Source organism: Hydractinia symbiolongicarpus, chromosome 13 (assembly GCF_029227915.1).
Source record: "Hydractinia symbiolongicarpus strain clone_291-10 chromosome 13, HSymV2.1, whole genome shotgun sequence".
In the NCBI taxonomy this organism is placed as follows: domain Eukaryota; kingdom Metazoa; phylum Cnidaria; class Hydrozoa; order Anthoathecata; family Hydractiniidae; genus Hydractinia; species Hydractinia symbiolongicarpus.
Window position 1 is genome coordinate 14,009,573 of NC_079887.1, and position 19,590 is coordinate 14,029,162.

A 19,590-nucleotide genomic window follows, 5' to 3' on the forward strand; every position below is an offset into this window, starting at 1 on the left:
ATGATTTCAACCATTTCTCTTTTGCAACTAACATTTTTTTTGTGCCTAAAGCGTCCAATGTTTGAATATCTGCCTGTCTATTTACCTGACAAAATCTAAAAATAAATAAAAGCTCTTATTAGAAGAAGCACCAACCTGAAGTGAAAAAACAGCAGGATTTCTTTATGGATAAAATACGTGTCTCCAACATATGGTAATTAATAAACATGATATTTATGAGGTTAAGCAATCTACAGAAAGCTACTCTCCGTTCTGTGAAATACCTGCTGGTTATCAGATTAATGTTGTGAAAGATAAAGCAAAGATTGCAGAAATATGGTTGGAAATAGGTAAGTTGTATATTACAATTTGTTTTTACTCAACGTTTAAGAAATTTACACAAATAGGAGAAATAAAGACATAAAAATTGTTATGCTTGGTATTAGCTTTTGCTTCGTAACCTGGCTATAAGATTAAACCCTTTCGCAGATAAACTTTCATTAGTTTCTTAAGTTTGCTCAAAGTTCACTGATAAATGTTATTGATTTGTTGTTAGCTTTTATATATATTTTTCTTAACCATATGGTCTCAAATTGTTTGGTAAAATGGAAGAATAGGTTCCCAAATGATTTTGAATGCTCAACCTGTTGTGTTAATAGTCTGTTTGATTTATTTTAGTTCAGGACGCATTTTTGGGTTCACAGAAGTGCAAAAGCAAAGAAGATTTTATGTCTAGGTATTTTTTTTTATGGAGAAAAAAATCTTTTTGTTTATGAATATTTACATCTATTTGACAAGGTATATTTTAGATATAAATTTCTTTTTACCTGGCAAAGTATTTTTTAGGTACATGAAAGTAGGACAATTCTACACTGATGGTGTGTTTATAGTTCAAAATATCCTTTCTCTCGAAAATGTTGGCATTTGATTTGCTTGGTTTCCTAAATCATCTTTCAATGACGGTCAACTTCATTGGCTTGCAGTAAAACAAAGTCATCAAAATAAGGGTTTAGGGAAAACTTTAGTGCTAAATGTTTTGAATTACCATCAAAAAATGGGGAAAGAATCTGTATTTTTAAAAACAGAACTTGAGCGTAAGAAAGCAATTCAGTTGTATGAAAAAATTGGCTTTATAATGGATGAAACTTGAGGAAATAACGATAAAAAATAACAGATTATTCAGCTCCTGAATTTTCCAAGTATAAACCAACCCTTACTTAAAGTTCAGCTTTCTGGCTTTGGCTTTGTATTTGTAGCAATGGCCAAATATGTGGAGCTCACATTCTTGTGTTTCTTTTGTGTACAACACTCCTGTCAATGTTATGACTTTGGATGGAAAGTTTATTTAAGAGATTTGCAGCATTTTAAAATACTCGTTCTATTTTACGTGTTTCAATGATTGACCATGTATTTCAAGTATGACAAGTAAAGTTTTTTGGAAGAATCAAACGAAACGGTATTTCTGTCAATCAATGATTTGTGAAAAGAAGAGGAACAAGAAGAAAATGAAATAATTCAAGCATCAAGTTGAAGACCTGGAAAGTTTCATTAATGGACATGTAATATTTATTTCTAGTTCATTAATACAATATCAATAATAAAAAAAAACGCAACCAACTCATAGAGTTGCCGTACTCATTTACTTTGTTTTCTTTTGATTTGTTGCTGTTTTTTTTTCGTTTTTTTTTTATCTTAAATCTTAAAATTATCTTTAAATCTTATAGAGCTTTTGTGCAAATACATCTCCATGTTCGAAGCATGACTAAAAACTTGTGCAATTTTAAATGCAATTTTATTTCTGGAGTTTCACGTCGAAAACATTGGGAAGACTTGGCTATGATTATATATTTTTTAAGGAACAATTTAAATATAAGCAATAAGTACATAGTTTCGTTATAAATGATGGACAGCAAACGTGAAGTGTATTGCCATCATCATTATGATCTTCCAACCTGATCTAGACTGTGTTGGTTTTAAACTTAAATTCCTATTCAGCAAATCTGTCCTTATTATGTGCATGTACCTTAACTTTAGTAAAAAGAAAACACTATGGTTTTTATAACTGAAGATTTAATAAGAAAACGAGCTGAACATAATGAATGCGAAATATCAACTCTGGAGGAGATCTCTTTGCACCAATGTGATGTTGAACGAATCGAATACCTAGACAAGTGGTGTCGCCAACTGAAGATATTATACTTGCAAGCTAACTTGATCCCAAAAATTGAAAACATATCTCGGTTGAAAAAATTAGAATACTTGAATTTGGCACTTAATAATATTACTCTGGTAGAGAACCTTGAAGGATGTGAGTCGTTGAGCAAGTTAGACCTAACCGTGAATTTCATTGGAAAAGTTACCAGTGTTGAATGCTTGAGAGGTAATCAGTTTTTACGCGATTTATATCTCACTGGAAATCCATGTACGGATTTTGTGGGTTATCGAGACTATGTTATTGCAGCATTGCCTCAGTTAACACATCTAGATGGAGTGGAAATTAACAAATCAGCTCGTATTTTGGCTGTGCAAAAATTAAGTAGTCTCAAGTGTGAAATACTGCGACAGGAAAAGTTATACGAAGAAAAACGAGTCAGAGAAAAAATGGACAATAATAACGAAGGAAAAGCTGGTTTCAACAAAGAGTGGTACACTAACACGCAAAACGCTCACATGGAGAAGAATGGTGATAAAAAACAGGTTTAATGTTCTCATCTACACGTTTTTTTATATTAGAAATATAAACATGAGGTCGAGATTATAAGTACTTTCCATTGCTAACTCCTGAAATATAAGAAAATTGAAAGTCTATGCAGTTTGTTATATCAAAAATGTGTGTTCAAATTATTGGGATGAAGCGTGATTTTAAAAGCATGTTAAAACACCAGACTTAAAATTCGACCTTAATTTAGGTAGGTTCAAATTAAGTCCCCCTTACTTGTGACAAGTTCGGGAGCTTGTGGGAAAACCTGTTCAAAGCAAATTGTATTTAGTATTATTTTACGTTCATTTATCTATCAGTACTACAGAAAAAACCCTGGAAAGCATGTAGCTTTTGTAGCAAATAATTGTAATTTCTACCAAAGACTTCACAGATAAATGTACGATCATTCATGTAGGACTAGAACTTTTCACTGAAATTGTTCCTATTCATGCAGCCACGCCCATAAAGCATGCTTTCACGCTGAGCAGTATTTAGTATACTTTAGTATTCCAGGCCTTCAATTGGGCCAAAAATTAAGCAACTTAGATTTTTCCACCAACCAAACCTCTGTTGTACCGTTGAAAAAGTCTTCTCTGAAGAAACAACGCTATAGTGTGCTCCTGAGAATTTTATTGTGTGTGTTGTGTTCACTGCTGACGAACACGACCCAAGGTAGGGTTCACAATGCCAGTATTGTGCCAGTAAAAACAATAGGTGCTAAGCAACCGCCTAGGCAAAATAAGGGCCAATGAGACCTTCGCAACCTAAGACCTGACCCTAAGAATGGGGTTGCTTATAAAAAAATTTGTAGTGTTTGATGAGCGCATTGATGAGTGCTTTTTTTAGGATATAGGAGAAGACAACTTTTGGTCCAAACCGACTGCGTACACACCGGAAAGTCGTATGGAGACGCATCGATACATGGAAGAGAAAAAGAAAGAGAAAGAAGAGCAGAAATCGAAATATTTGGATCCCAATCCAAAGAAACGAGAGATTCGTTTTTTCACAGACGATGGCCGTCCATTGAATATTAATCAAGCTCAAATTGATTTTCATTTGGAAGATGACGATGAAAATGGTTGCTTCATTTTGACGGTGTCCTGTTATAAACATTTAGGTAAGACCAGCATTGAGACTTTGACCAACATTGAGAATTGATCAACAATGAAGCAACTACGGTCAGTAAGATTGAGTTTAGGTAATGCAAAGTCTGTGTGTTTCCATTGTTAATTAGACAAGACTGCTGTCTAAAGTAAAGGAAGACTTTAGATGTCAGCTTTGTTGGGTGACAAAAATATTAAACAGTGCGTATTACCTCCTCATAAATTTGTGTGCAGTAACTGTTGTGCATACTATGGTACTTTTTACAAACAGAACTGTGAAACGATATGGTTAGCCGCTTCAAAAGACTAGTGATTTGATGGCTAAAGTTTTTTTGTCCTAAACCGACTAAAATTAAGTTGATAAATCCTGGCCGTGGTTAGCTCCAGGCCTTTATGTGTTAAACATTTTGTCCAATGCCCTCATTGACCCTTACAGACAAAAAGTGTTAAACTTGGTTTAACCCTTTTTACGTATAGTTGGAATATCAGATTTCTGCCCCTTTTATTTTGCGAAGTTTTCTCGCTCTGCGAAAGCGACTTGTCCATAAAGTTACTGTAAAGATATCATACATTAAATATTTTTGTAAATTTAACCTAATCTGATAACAAGAACTTATTCCTCTATGAAGAAAATCCGTATTTTTACTTTTGCAGACCTTTATTTAATAAAAATTAGAGGGGAGGATGGTTCAAATTTTAGTGATTGTAGAGAGGAGGAGGGTCAGGGCAAATGCATTTTATGGATGCCTCCTTATGAGTTAATGTTTATGTTTAGATACGTCGCTTATTGACGTCGACGTGCAACCGATGTATGTTCGAGTTAACATTAAAGAAAAAGTTTTCCAACTTGCTTTCATTGAAGAAGTTAGTCCTGATGCCAGCTCGGCGCAGCGTTCACAAACTACTGGACACTTAGTGTTGACTCTACCAAAGTTGAAATATATTTTAGACAGCAGTTTAAAAAAGACGAAAAATACAGGTAGTAAAAAAATGGAACTGAATACAGGAAAAAAGAGCGACACTCTAAAATCTGACGTAAAGGATGCAACGAAACACATTGAAAAGTTGGAAGTTAGTGAGTATGATAGCAAAGTAGATATACATAACATCGTACAAGAGGAGGCATGTGAGACAAAAGGGTTTAATCCTAAGTTATATACAAAACGGAAAAACAATATCCAACGAGAAAACGACATCAAAATCAAAGCGAAAGAACAGTTTGTCGACGATCCTGACGTACCGCCTTTGACGTAGTAATAAACATCGTTTATTTATTTATTTATCGTTGGCGGTTCAATTTGATTTGCCAGGAAAAAACCTGAATTTTTGTTGACCTCATGCTCAGAGCTTCTTAGGTTTTTATATTTTCGTATGGTGAATAATTTTATTTATCTTTTTATCTTTTAAGACTACATATGTAAATTAAGAGTTTTAATATATTTTTGAAGTAAATTATGAATATTAATTTACATGCAGACTTCTTGCTGCTCGTGTATAAAAATGGGGTTGTTCTTAAGTAAATTTCCCCAACCTCGTCCCTATGACCTCTTTTCGCCTTGTCTTCGCGCCATCCCAAATATAAAAAAACAAAAGGAGTCTTCGGGACGAGGTTGAACTTCCCCATCAAATGGTAGGCTACACTAGATAAGACAAGGAGGTTTTCTTTAAATCTATTATTTACGTAAATCTGGTTACCAGATCTCACTGTTAAAAATGGGTCGGGGATGTGTTGGAAATGTTTTTGATATTTAACAGCATGAAGTGGACTTGAATTTCAACATGGTGTGCGCTAACATCATAAAATGTCAATATGCGATTCAATTTGTAATCGGAGAAGGACATATATAAACGGATATAAATAATGCTCGTCATATTGAAAAATATATATATATAATATAAAAAATATTGACAATCGCCCCAGTCCCTCATAAAAGTGTCTTTCTTTCAAATGTTTATTTTAAAGTTGGCAGAAAGATTTGAAATCTAAATTCCAGGACGAAATTGTGTTTTCTATACACAGTATTAAAAAAATGTGGCTGTTGTAAGGATTATGATATTGCGTCAAAAAACGCTTAAATGCAACGTTTTTATAAGAAATTATTCTATAAGAAACCCTACGCTCACTAAAGCTAAATTCTAAGGGAAACTTTGGCAGACTGGGTATCTCCAATTTAAGAAATTTATATATAAAACAGAAAAAATACATGAACCATAGTCCAAACCATAGTCCGGACCACAAAAAGCAATCTCGTTCCCAGGACTTTTTTTTCTCTTTCTGATATGCGCGCTGGCAAGTCTTTCGCGCCAGCGCGCATATCAGAAAGGAAAAAAGAAGCCCTTGGGACGAGATTGCACAAAAAGCTTTGTAATTAAAATATTTTTTAGGGTCAAATAATTAAGAGACACACAATTTATCAAATTTTTAAGAAACTCTAGACTTAGTTTCTGTTAAAAAAAAAACGTGTAAATATACTTTAAAATTAGAATATGTTCTGAAGTCATGTTGTTTAGCAATCCAACAATAAAAATGATAGAAAAAAAACGTTCGTCATCGTCTCGTGTTTAGGTCAAAAGACCTTTTTAAAAAGATGGCGCGGCGACGGCCCTCCCATTTGTAATTTTTAAGTGTAAAATTTCGCACGCAAATTTTCGCGAATAAACCATGTTAAAGATTTTGCAAACATAAACTTTCACGAATCTATGCTTTCGGAAAATTGCACACGAACTTTTACGGAATAAACGGAACAGAGAAAGCCAGGCTTGAGTGACACTATATACAAAATTATACAAAATAGCAACGTCAAATTTGCCGCTTAAAATAAAAAAATTTGCTGTATTTTTCGCGGATATTATTCACTTTCACGAATTACAGGAAAATTTGTTTTGCGCTTAGAAAATTTCGCGACCTACACTTTATCATTAACAAATCGAGCTTTACCAATCTCCTGCCTCATTTATATCAGACAAGCTTCATTTTTAAGAAGGCGAGAACAATTTGATTATTTCAAGTTGTGCCTATCAGTGCGACGTCATGTTTCAACCTAGAGAGCAATCCAACTGCTGTCCAACAACTATAACAATCATAGCTGCTCACAATTTCAAGATTTTTTTGGGATAAAGTCAAATAAAAACTGATATGAAAAACTGTTATTTGTTAAGACGATATATCTACATCTGATCATTCTTACAGCATCTTCGTTTCCAGGCGTTCGTAAATACTACCAGAAATAAGGTCTATAATGGTACGCAAAAATTTAAGATGGCCTGGAAAGGAAATATATCATCTACTAAAATACAATGGAAGAAAAAAAAAAAAGAACAATTCGGAAACCCGTTTGTTCCAAAGCGGATAAAAATGGGTTTATATTAGATATGACAAAAGAAATCGAAAAATACTTGCATCTAAAGTTTAAAAATGATCCGGAGTGTTTATTTATACAAAAATTCTTTTATTTGGTTTCGGGGATTAAAAAACAAAACAGTGTCAATATAAACAAAACTCGTAAAAGTATGAAGAAAAAAAATTGGCGGATATTTAGTACAATTTTACAATGTCTTTGGTTTTATTTATTTTCCGGTCCCCTCGTACTAAAATTTGTTATTATTTCCAGATTTACAACGAACGAATAATTCTTCTTTCATTCTCACGTCAATTCAAGTTATTTATCGTTTCTTGCTTTTCTTACTCGACGTTTTCTTCGAACGTTTTTTCTCGGGTGTGGGACTTCTTGAAGATTCGCTCTCACTATCGGAAGAATCGGATGAATCACTGCTATCTGAACTCGACGACTCTTCAGAAGAATCACTCGACGATTCGTCTTCGCTCGAAGAGTCGTCGTCACTCGAAGAACTCTCCGAACTACTCGAACTATCTTTTCGCTTCTTTTTCTTTAAGTTTTTCTTCTTTTTTCGTTTATTATCGTCAGTACTATCGTCATCACTTGAATGTCTTTTAGATCTCTTCGTCTTCGCCTTTTCCACCTTTTCCTTGAGCTTCTAAACATATAAACACTTACGCTACTACACCGAACAATTGAATTGTTCGGTGTAGAGAAAATGGCTAAAGTCAATTGTTCGGTGTAGAAAAAACCCGTTAAAACTGGATATTTCAGTTAAAAATATAAACAGACATAGCTACGGGTTTTTTTGTATCAGAGATATCTTGGTCGTTTCATAGGCAATGTCTAGGCCCAAGAACGTAAAAAAATCCGAGCGACTGACGACTCCCGTTTGGAAGATTCATTAAAAAGAGGGTAGAGTTTTCAGATGAAATTTAAAAAGAAATTGTAAATAATAAAAAAGCATTTCCTGTCACTGAGAAATAAATTAAACATTGACAGTGAGAAAATGAAGTTCTTGATAAAACAGATTAACATTTTTGTTTAAGAAAAGTGGCAGCTTATTCCGCAAAATATTTTAGCGCGGGAACTTGAAAAGGGTAGTTAATAAAAATATTTTTTGGAAAGGAATATGTTTTTTTAAGGTCTTTCTTTAGTAAATAGTACAGGTAAAAATCTCGCTAACCTTTTTTGAAGACTCTTTCCGTTTCTCCACACTCGCCATTTCTTCATCAAGTTTGTCACCACGGTCCAGTTCTTTCTTCGATTTTCCTTTCTTTGATGATTTTTTTCCGTCTTCGCTAAGCTCGTCATCACTCTCTTTTCTTTTCTTATTTTTCTTTCCATCACGTGAACGATGCCTCTTCTTCTCCTCCCCCTCCTCACTATCATCACTCTCGCTCGAAGATGATCTCTTCTTTTTTTCCTTCTTTTTCTTAAGCACTTCTTTTTTGTTTTGTTTACTTTTACTTCTTTTGCGATCCGCGTCATCCTCCGAATCGGAATCAGAAGACGAGGCCTTCTTTTTCTTTTCTTCCACCCGCTTTCGTTTAACAGACTTTTTCTTTCTGTTCGACTCTTCCAAAGAAGAACTCTTTCGTTTTCTCTTTTTTTCGATTTCATTCTCGCCTTCAGCTTGATTATCATCGTTTTGTTTCTGATCGTTTTTGCTTCCTCTCTTCTTACCAGACTTTCCAGATTTTTCCTTCTTCATGCGTTCCAATCTCAAGAGTTCTTCTAATTCGGAAATACGCTTCTTCGTTTCCTCTTCTTGTCGAATAGCGTCATCATCTTCTACAATCGGAGTGTCCTGTTTCTTTTTGCGCTCCCTGCTCTCCTTCTTAGAGTCCTTTTTACTAGATGGGCTTTTCTGTGTGCCCGGACTCTTGTGCTTAGCCGAGTGTCTACGTTTCTTCGTGTCATTTTTTTCATCTTTGTTCAAATCGTCAAGATTTTCTTTTGCTGTGCTTTCTCTTTCTATGTTTTCCGTTGAATACTGTACGCTATTTTCCTTATTTACTGAAACATCGTCGCCATTTGACCGATTTCTTCTGCTTTCTGTTTCGGGTTCTGATATTTCCATGTCTGAATGCCGATCAATTTTTCTTGGTTCATCTTCAGCAAGGACAGAGTCGTATTCGTTCAAAGCTTCGTCAATTTTTTCCACTGGCACATTATAAGATGTATTCATTACGTTTTCGACGTCGTAACGAACATTTTTATCAGTAAATCGTTCGCGCGATCTTTCTTTAGTACGTTTTTCCGCGTAACCGTCATAGCCAAATTCGCGAATTGGTAAGTCTTCGCCGTAATTATCCTTTTCGCCAGGGTGCGATCGCTCCATGTTGTCTTGCGCAACAAACGATTCTTCTGTGTAATCTTCCTCTGTTTCACGTTTATGTTTTGAGCGTCGATCACTGTAACGATCAGTTGTTTCTTCATGGTCTACGACGCCCATTCTTTCAACGGAATAGTCAACTTCTCTGAATTCGCCCCTTCCTACATCTTCCTCTTGCCAACTTTGACGTCTCTGCTTCTCACGATATTCGGTTTTCGTAGATCTAGAACGACCAAATTCATCTACAGAATCTTCCCTGCGCCGCTGTTTTTTAGAAGACGGCGGAGAACGCTCCTGTTTGTCGTATCTGTTTCGGCTTCTCCTGGGGGATCTTTCTCTCTCTTCACTTCTGTCCCGGTTCCTCCGCGGTGATCTTCGTCTCCCTTCATTTTCTTTTTTTCGAGGCGACAACTTTGATCGATCTTCACTTTTTTCTCCTCGTCTTTTTGGCGACTTTCTATTTTCCACACCTCTTTCTTTTTTTCGAGGAGATCTAGTTTTTTCTTCACTATACTCGCGAGGTGGAGCAGAATTTTGTTTTTCCTCGCTACGATCCCTTTTCCTTCCTCCCGGACTTTCAACTTCAACACTTTTTCCCACAGATGGTGACCGATCTCGGTCCCGACGAGAACGCTCTTTACGGTCGTCGTCGTCGTCGCTTTCACTGCGCCGTTTATGTTTTCTTTCTCGTCTTCGACGTCTTTCCAAACGCTCACGTTCTCTTTCTTTATAATAATCTTCGTCGTCGCTGTTGTCGTCCTTATGTTTTTCACGACGTCCTTCATCACTCGAGTCTTCGTGATGACTTTGGCGACGTCTGGCATCACCCTTTTCATTGCGATGTTTCTTTTTACGTCCGTCATCACTGCTATCAACACGACGATTCTTACGATGGCCGTCATCACTGCTATCACCACGACGACTTTTACGACGCTCATCATCACTGCTATCATCGTGACGACTCTTACGACGTTCATTATCACTGCCATCATCGTGACGACTCTTACGACGTTCACCACCAATGCCATCATCGTGACGACTCTTACGACGTTCATCATCAATGCTATCATCGTGACGACTCTTACGACGTACGTCATCACTGCCATCATCGTGACGACTTTTACGACGTTCGTCATCAGTGCTATCATCGTGACGACTCTTACGACGTTCATCATCAATGCCATCATCGTGACGACTCTTACGACGTCCGTCATCACTGTCATCTCTTCGGCTTCTTCGACGATCGCGAGGTTTTTCCTCGTCTCTTCGATCATGTTTTTTACGATCTCTGTCTCTTCTTGGACTATGTCCATCTCGTCTAGACTTACGTTTATGATCAGCTTCTTCATCACTTAAACTAAAAATAAAAATCAGCTTTGATTTTAAGCGTACAAAAATTACACAGTTTCTAGCAGAATCTCAAATTGGATTTCCTGAATTTTTCTGAGAATAATGAAGACTACTAAACCATCTTATTACCAATCAGATTTGTCTATTTCCTCACATACTATAATATAAGTTTTAAGTAGTTGCATTAGTTATTCAGGAGTTTTTCCTCTTATTTTTTAAAAATTACAGCCGATTTTCCCTGACTTTGCCTTTTTAAAAGTATAGAAATTCCCGCGAGGTTTTCCTAATTTTTTGCCAGACACCATATTTCGTGTTAAGTAGTTTTATACCAAGATATATTAGTCGCAGATGTATCGCTTTCTAAAGATTATTAGCTGCCTGCAGAAATCAATTGGGATTATCGAGGACATCTTACTTTTGGTGCCAAAAAATAGACTTACTCGCCAGGTTCGACAGTACGTCCATCACCTTCACTCTCTTTCCTTCTCTTAGCTCCCCGTTCAGGTGAACTTCCATAGCTATCAACCAAGCTTTTCTTTCGACTGGATTTCTCTTTACTAAACAAAATTGCTAGAAATGTTATCACACAATGAATCTCGTTACAACATAAAAAAAGCAAAAATTCTTACAGCAAGGGATCAAAACAAGAATATAAAATATCGTTGACAATAAAGAGTTGTTAAGAGCCACACACTCTACCTTTTTCCGTGTCTACCATGTTTCTTATTATCACCATGGTCACTATCACGCGATGAGCTAAACAAAGAATACAAAAACATAAAGTCATACATTACAACCACCACCACACAAATATCTCACCTACCTTGTGTTGTGCACTTTAAACCCATGTGCAGCATTTTTGCAATGAAGCAAAGCTTACCTACTGGCAGACCTATCATGCTTTCTACCCCTTTTCTTGTCCTTTCTTTCATCATCAGACTTATCAGCTGATCTAAAGATTTAACGAACAGTGTTACGTAGACTGCTCAGTTTTAGTGGTATGAACTTTTTTGCCTAAAAGTCTCATCATCATAGTTCCTGAGTTCTAGAATTTAGCCCTTTTCAGACAAACCGATAAGCCATTTTTAACAGCGTATCAACTTTCACAAAGATACAGGTTCACTAAAAGAAATTCTCATTACAGAAGTAAGTCAAATAAAGTGTATGGTAGGTTTGTTGCTAAATGTATAAGCCAGTCCAGATAAATTGGGAGTGCGGTTTAAAAGCACGGTGCTGGAAAATTTAACCTAAAATTATGCAGGTAAAATAGTCTTTAATAAAGTTTACAAAAGTGACAGCAGATGGCACTGCTCCATGTCGAATGTGTAACATTTCTTCAATTTGCTTGGGTCCAGAATAATATCCTCTTGGTAATAATATTTTCATCTTCGGTAATATTACTTCCAAGTTAATTTTGAAGCATCAACAGGCTTTTGTTTTTGTTGGTGTGCCTCTTCATACTTTACGTTTAATAATTTCATTTTTTAAACTATATTTTCTCGAATAAAGACCCGAGATGGGTTAAGGTTATTTGAAATTATAAATTATAAATAAATTTGGTGTTCAATGTCACTTAGTTTAACTTCAAAGATTTCAAGGACCAGCAAAAACCTTGTAAAAGTGTTACATGTAAAAGAAAAGAGTGAGGGTTGTGACTAATTGCAGTCATGTGGTACTAGGTTTTTCCAGAAGCCACCAGGTCAAAGTTCAAATAGGAGACTACCCAGCAATGACGATGTGGCAAGAAATTTTGATGCTAATTGACACAATCCATCTAAAATTAATAAAGGTTCTAGGACATAAGCCTAAAAAGGCTCTTTGAAAATACAATGGCACAAATATGAACTTTTAAAGAATATCGTGGCTATCAAGAATTAAAGTAACCCACTCAACATATATAACGCTATAATTTTAGGTGAAGGTAAAGAGAAGGAATTTTGACTACCGATTTTTATTGTTTTTGTTGTTGCTGTCAAAAATAGAGTTTTACAACAACTAGTTGACTGGTCATTCTGTCACTTTATCATATAAGACATAAGTATAACATCAACAGTAGAGCAACTTAAAAAGTGTTTACCTGTCCAAGTCAGCTTCTCGTTCTTCTCGATCTCTATGTCGTTCCTTTTCTTCTCTAAAAAAACAATTATTTATGTATCGTTATACGCCTAACATAACAACTGGACAATATGAACTTTGTCAAAAAACAACAAATAAGCATGTCACTGTCCAAATGCCACATAAAATTTTTATAATTTATATTTGTTTATGATTAGAAAACCAGCATTATAATCAAAGCAATGCGTCTACATACAGCGATTTCGATACACAACAAGATATTTCAATGCTAACACTATTATTATTTTTAATGGTCGATATAAAAATGTTATAACATATAGCCTTTTAAGTCACGAAATATTTGAGAAAGTTTAGCTTCTTATGGCCTCGAAAAAACTAATGATTTGACATATCACAAAATAAAAAGGGATATCCACTCACTGCACTGTGCAAACAAAACAATTGCAAAACCTTTTATTTTGCAATACCTCAAACACTAATTAAAAAATGAAAATGTTCACAACATACTAACAATAACAACGCTCACACCAAAATAACTGTTGATTGCAGTCTAATGTGTTTTAACTCACTATTCATATTCTTTTTCTCACTGTTTCATTCCCCCTGTGCTACACAACATTATTTTTTGTGTACTTACACAGGTCAATTTGAACTATACTTCAATTTGTTAGTTAGTAAAAGTAGAAGTATTCTTATATTTTGTTCAAGCTGTTTTATAGAAATACCCATTGTCTCATTGTTCTGACTTATTGTAAACAGATGTTCTGACTTATCGCAAACTACAAAACCTTTTCCTTGACACAAACAATCAAACTGTTCAGCACTTCTGAAAAATGTTTCACACACATCTGATTTCTGCACATTTTTTTTACACAGGTCCACATCTGCTTTGCGTATATGTTATTTTTTTTTAGAAGAAATTAGCTTACTTTCAGTCTACTCAAACTGCTTGATGAGGAAAGAAGCATCGCTGAAAATGTTGTCAGACATGAACTTTGGGTGTATTGTATATTTGGGTGTAATAATATATACTTTACTTGCTCATTTATTTATTATTTTTTGCATAGTAAAAAACATAAAAAATTCATAATAATTAAAAAACACACTTTTGAACAATATGACAAAACTTACCATAAAATATGATTTATTAAAATGACAGCGCAAGTAAGGTACAAGTTAGCAAGCAAACAAGAAATTCCTGAAAACGGTCTCAACCAATTTCATCATAAGCACACTGTAATTATTTGGATTACAAACAACCAGATGTCTGTGTAAAATCTGAAATGATGCAAAATCTGTTTAGTTTCAATAACAGCAACAAAATTCATCGACAAAACACACACATCCACAGTCACTGTACCTTAGCAAAAATAGGAACAATTTCAGTCCCAACATACAGTAAAAGAGTAAATACAAAAGGTTTAAATGGAATACTAAACATTGTTTTCTAATTTTTTCAAAGGGAGTTTTAAAATGTGCAACTACAACTTGTTTTTGAAATTGCTCCTAAAATGCAAAAACGCTAGACCAGAAAACTAAACATAATTGATAACACAACACAAACTACTATTGGATCCAAGAAAAAACAATTTACTTCGTTTTAATACCAAATACATGCACAGTGTCAGTGAGTGGAGTTTTTATTTTTAAGAAGGATCCTTTAGTAGTTGCCACATTACAAGAGGGAACAACACAAAACACAACACAACATTATCCGTCATGGAAATAAAGCTTTTTCATGCTAAATACTTTTAGTTAAAAATTTTGAAGTGTTGAAAAAAAATTGCTGATCAAAACACATTTATTTCCATCACTGGTTTACATATAGCCAATTACGAAAAAAAAGTTTTTACTTGTACTTCAAATGTACAAACTGAATCAAGGTTTAAAAAATATAGATTACAGCGACAGTGATTGAAAACGTATGTAATAGCTAGAGCTAAATGATGTTTTGTGAATATCCAATTGGTAGAGTCTGTTTGGAAATTTCTTCATGTTAACATTGACAAATATCAAACCCTTCTTCCAGTGTAGTTTAAAAAAACTTAGAAAGTATAGACATAGAGACTTTTTGTTTCTCCCAAAAAAGTGTAAATTTATGAAGCTGCCAAAAAAGAAAGAATACAAAGTAAACATTTCACAGGACAGACATTTGTTTTTAAAATTAAACGTTTATGATATTATATAAGACTAGACATTAGCCCATGGAAAAATCTGCAGGTTCTTAAAGGCCCCACGTTTTTGCCAGTCTAAACATTACCTGCATTGGTATTTTGTGATTTTTGTCCGCCTGTTAACATTAAGTACTGGCTTGAACTAAATCTGCGTGGCAACCATTTTGTATACACTGACAGAATAAAGAGATAAGTAAAAAAGGTCAACCCTATTTAGAATTCTTTTAAAATAGTATGCTAACAATTTCAAGCTAGAGCACAAAATGAATGTTTACAGAGAAATTCCTTTTACATTTCGCTGCCTTGTACTTAGAGCTATATAAATTTTACTTTGCTTGTGCTCAAGTCATTTAAGAAAATGTATTATCCACATGCTGATGTTCCACATGTAATACCTTTTAGTACGCAAGCTTAGAGGGGTGCCCCATTCTGGTGCTAGGAACAATTTAATCTATACTAATAGGTCATAGGGCAACCAATATTAAAGAATTGTGTTTACAATTCTAAAATTATTTGTAGGTATGTAGAAAATTAACTGCATCTACTCTCTCTTGTACTTTCAAAGTCGTTATAAAAAAAACTACTTGTCTAATAGGGTAGAGTTTAACAATCGAATTGATTTGAATAAGATAACTGTTTAAAAGAGGACAGAAAGCAGTTTGTAAAAAACGGTATGGTTTTTTTATTATGATTTGCCATCAACCACATTATATTATTAAGCTAGACAGGTATTTATAATCAAATATTTAGATACTAACCTCTTTTTCTGCTTTTCTCTTTCTTTGTATTTTTCTTCTTTTTCTTGCTTCTCTGCCTCTCTTCTTGCCTTCTGGTGCTCCTCCTTAAACGAGCTACCTTCCGCAAAATCTTCTTTTATCCCAAATGCATTTCTCATTTTAGCATTTTTGTTTTCATTTGCTGCAGCAACTTGATGGGAACTCATCCCAACCGTACTGAAACAATACCATTTAAATTACAATGAGAAATCAAAAACTTACAAAAAAGATATCTGAGAGGCATATGGCTTAAACTGAAAACTTGAAATAAAAATCAAATTTCATCATAATGATCCCAAATAAGCGCTGTGCACTGAAACAATAGTGTTTAAAAGAGATACTACAAAACCATGAAAATCATTCAAGAAAGCCAGTGGGGTACAAATTATAAGTCAATTAATTTTCATATTGGTTTATAAAATATATAGCACAAAAATTACAATGAATTTCATTTGTTGAATAAAAGAATTTCCTCGACTAATATGTCTATGGCAGATATCTGACTGGTGCCAAATTACACATTACCAGCAATCTGAAAACTAGTTCTATTCGAATGAATGCAACTTACTTAAAAGCCTAAAACATTCTCTATCAATGCAGGAAGCACTATTGTGGGTCTTACTGTGTTTTTGGCATATGCAGTAATATTGTCTGCGTTTCAAAAGGGTGTTTATATGTTCAAAATACAAACTTTACAGATGATTTATGATTCTGACTAGCTACACCTTACCCTGGAGGAATAAAGAAAGTAGCAACCACCATCTGCCCTGAGTTTCCACAATATAAATTGATAAAAACCATCATAATTGATAAAAACCATCAAAAAAATTAAAATAAATTATGTTATGGTACCAATTTGGAAAAAAGATCTTTCTCAGGGTTCATTTTAAAGAAAATATAATAAAAGAACAGATCACTAGCTATGGCTAAACACAAACAAATTTGAGAACTTCCTTTGCCTTTGTTCCCTCCTTTCTCTTGCATTTAGCATATATTATTTGTTTCTTTGAAAGCTTGGTTGCTATGAAAAAAAGTTTAAGTTTCCCTTTTTCCTATAACAGAGATTAATTAAAATTGAAATGTGCCTACCTTGTAACTGGATCAACTTTTTCTTTCAAAAAGCCAGCCTGTTCCAACAAAGTTTGTCTTAATTCATCCACTTTTACAGTAATCTCATCCTCAGCCATCCTAAAGGAATGAGACAGATAGAACTTAAGTGTACTTTTTTACACTTTTTGCACTAAATGCTCAAAATTACCATAACATGCAAAATTTGCATTAATACTTTCATTTATCTTACTAATGTTCCAATCTTCAAGTAAACACCAATTTAACAGGATTAAAAATTTCTGTTATATCTTGACACGTGGGAAACTAATAAGGCCTGGGCTTGTATTTAATAAAGTGTGTTCTTTAAAAGAACAATACATAACTGAAACTTGTGCTGGCAATCAATTACACACATAAATCAACCTTATTGAAGATATTATTTCGGTTTGTCTGTTCAGTATATATACATGCTCAACATCATTTTACTTTGCCCGATGATGGGAGAAGGATCTCCCGAAACGTCGCCTACTAAACTATCATGTTCAAGAAATGATAAATTTTCCACAGTAATATAAATCAACCTGGTGGCATGTATGAATGTGCTCTCAAGACAATTCCTTAATATCTTAGGAGTTTTTGTCTGTTTTCTTTCCCCAGCTTGCCTGCCTCCTTGTCTAAGTCGTAAAACATTAGAATATCACTCCATACCCTTCATTTTCCAAGCTATCTTGCAGCTCTACACACTTCAGTTCAACCTGCCGCTTACGATCATGCTCCAATATATCTTTGTTGGGTTTCTTCACAAGGGATGATTCAAATCCTCCAATAACACTGGAATCATTGTAATCATAAGTTTGCCGGTTATCTTTTCTATCAGTTCTTATATGAGATAAATTACGTTGCACATAACCATTGGTACCACTGCCACGAGTAGTGTCAAGACCAATGCCATTGTACATATTGATGTTTTACTAAAAAAAAAAAGATATAAAAGATGGGAGAAATATATCTTAGGATATTAGTTCTGGATTGTTCTTATATCTGCCATAATTCATGCCATGCCTACAACAAAACAACAAAAGGGATCTTTATCTTGCTTTAGGTAGATAGATCAGAGGCAGACTGCAACTGGTTAAAATAATTTTGTGGCTGCTGTGAAAGCAAGGAATCTCATATTTAGGGAAAGCGAGGCTTGATTCAGCTAAAATACAATACTAGCACATGGGATGTGCTTTAAAAAGAACCATCAAAACACTATCGTAGGAAGCGAAAACATTGACATAGATCGTTTAAAAATTATCAATACGCAATTGTAAGAAGCTAAAACATCGCCATAGATTGACCAAAAACCATCAAAACAAGATCGTAGAAAGCTAAAACATTGCCGTTGATCGTTTAGAAATTACCAAAACACAATCGTATGAAGGGAAAACATCGCTATTTGATATTTTAAATAATTTGATAATAAAATTTCCTTAGAAATCAGTGCGTGTGATAAATATAATGATAATGTTGTTAAATTTGAAGCAATTTTGAAACAATTTGAACTGAAACGAATTTAACAAACTGTTGAAACGAATTGATTTTGATAGGAAACGAATACGAAATGAATTTGAAACGATTCTTCTAGCAAAAAAATATTTTAAATTTGTTTCAAATTCGTATAGAGATTGTTTTAAAACAAATTATACAAATTGAAACGATTATTTTTGAAACAATTGTGGAGATAATCCCTGAATAGACAGAACAATTTTGTAGATCAATTTTCGAAAAATATTATTTGTCAGAATATTGTTGGAAAAAATACACGCAAAATTTTAGGTCAATAATTATTCAATTTTTAAATTTATTAAATATTTTTGTATACATACACGATACAATATAAGGAACAATCTAAATTTAATTTACCGCTGAATACCGAAATTAAGCGCAGCATTTATCAGTGGTGATAGCAAGATTTTAATGCGCTTATCTGAGGCTGCGTTTATCCAAGAGTGCTCTTATAAACGAGTAAAAAAAAGTGCAAGAATGATGTATACTCTTTTGTTTATCATTTTGTACATTTTGAAATTCCTTATATTCATCATTTGTTAAACCGTCAGAAGAAATATATACCAGAAGAAAGTTCACTTCGTTTGTACTCAACATCTTTTTTATCCAATGAAAAAAAGAAGTGGATGGGTGAAGGATTGGCTCCATCAGAGAAATGAAAGGGGAGCATATAATACAATTCTAAACAAATTAAAATTGATACGATCTAAACGTACTTGGTATTAAAAATTATCTGACATAATTTTCAGTTGCGTTTCTCTTCACTACTATTATGTCTCTTTTTCGTGCATGAAAACATTTAGATGAATGAAAATTCAAGCGTTAGTTTCGAAAGGAAGTGAGCAGACAGCGGTTTTCTTTGAAATAATATTGCTCTGACGAAAAATTGATCTAATAAAATCAAACCAGTTTGATTTTATTACATTAGTTTTCGAATATTGATGTGTCTTTTTACATTGTTTAAGTATTATCGTTCTATTATTTTTTAATAGTATATACACAACAATTTTAGATCAATTTTAGTTCAATATTTTATTTTAAAAATTGATTTACAAAATTGTTCTGTCTATTCGGGCCTTTACAGTAAGTGGATAAATTTTGGTGAGTATTTGGCGAATGACCAAATTGGAATATTTGGCGGGATTTAATTTGGT

The 19,590-nt window shown here is 34.0% G+C and overlaps 3 protein-coding genes across 3 annotated transcripts in view; 1 reads left to right on the forward strand and 2 right to left on the reverse strand.

The window, feature by feature from the left end:
• Positions 1 to 19,590, reverse strand: part of LOC130623525 (DNA replication licensing factor mcm7-like) — a 60,543-nt gene that overhangs the window by 17,823 nt on the left and 23,130 nt on the right. The window lies entirely within an intron of this gene.
• Positions 1,980 to 5,235, forward strand: LOC130623529 (dynein axonemal assembly factor 11-like). The gene is made up of 3 exons (XM_057439019.1): positions 1,980 to 2,676; positions 3,527 to 3,797; positions 4,559 to 5,235. The coding sequence occupies exons 1-3, from the start codon at positions 2,029 to 2,031 to the stop codon at positions 5,035 to 5,037; spliced, it is 1,398 nt and encodes a 465-aa protein (XP_057295002.1). The 5' UTR covers positions 1,980 to 2,028; the 3' UTR covers positions 5,038 to 5,235.
• Positions 6,921 to 17,879, reverse strand: LOC130623524 (trichohyalin-like). Its single transcript, XM_057439015.1, has 9 exons — positions 17,594 to 17,879; positions 16,925 to 17,023; positions 15,818 to 16,012; positions 12,887 to 12,940; positions 11,690 to 11,761; positions 11,509 to 11,565; positions 11,250 to 11,366; positions 8,308 to 10,816; positions 6,921 to 7,779 (listed from the first exon to the last, which is right to left on the reverse strand). The coding sequence occupies exons 1-9, from the start codon at positions 17,842 to 17,844 to the stop codon at positions 7,447 to 7,449; spliced, it is 3,687 nt and encodes a 1,228-aa protein (XP_057294998.1). The 5' UTR covers positions 17,845 to 17,879; the 3' UTR covers positions 6,921 to 7,446.

Bases quoted from the DNA above. Each gene is read 5' to 3' on its own strand.
- LOC130623529 (XM_057439019.1), top strand. From the start codon at position 2,029: ATGGTTTTTATAACTGAAGATTTAATAAGAAAACGAGCTGAACATAAT. The intron at 2,677-3,526 runs GTTTAATGTTCT...TGCTTTTTTTAG, and splicing joins AGAATGGTGATAAAAAACAG to GATATAGGAGAAGACAACTT. The intron at 3,798-4,558 runs GTAAGACCAGCA...GTTTATGTTTAG, and splicing joins GTCCTGTTATAAACATTTAG to ATACGTCGCTTATTGACGTC.
- LOC130623524 (XM_057439015.1), bottom strand. From the start codon at position 17,844: ATGTACAATGGCATTGGTCTTGACACTACTCGTGGCAGTGGTACCAAT. The intron at 17,024-17,593 runs GTATGGAGTGAT...TCATTCCTTTAG, and splicing joins GATAGCTTGGAAAATGAAGG to GATGGCTGAGGATGAGATTA. The intron at 11,762-12,886 runs GTAAACACTTTT...TTAAATCTTTAG, and splicing joins CGAGAAGCTGACTTGGACAG to ATCAGCTGATAAGTCTGATG.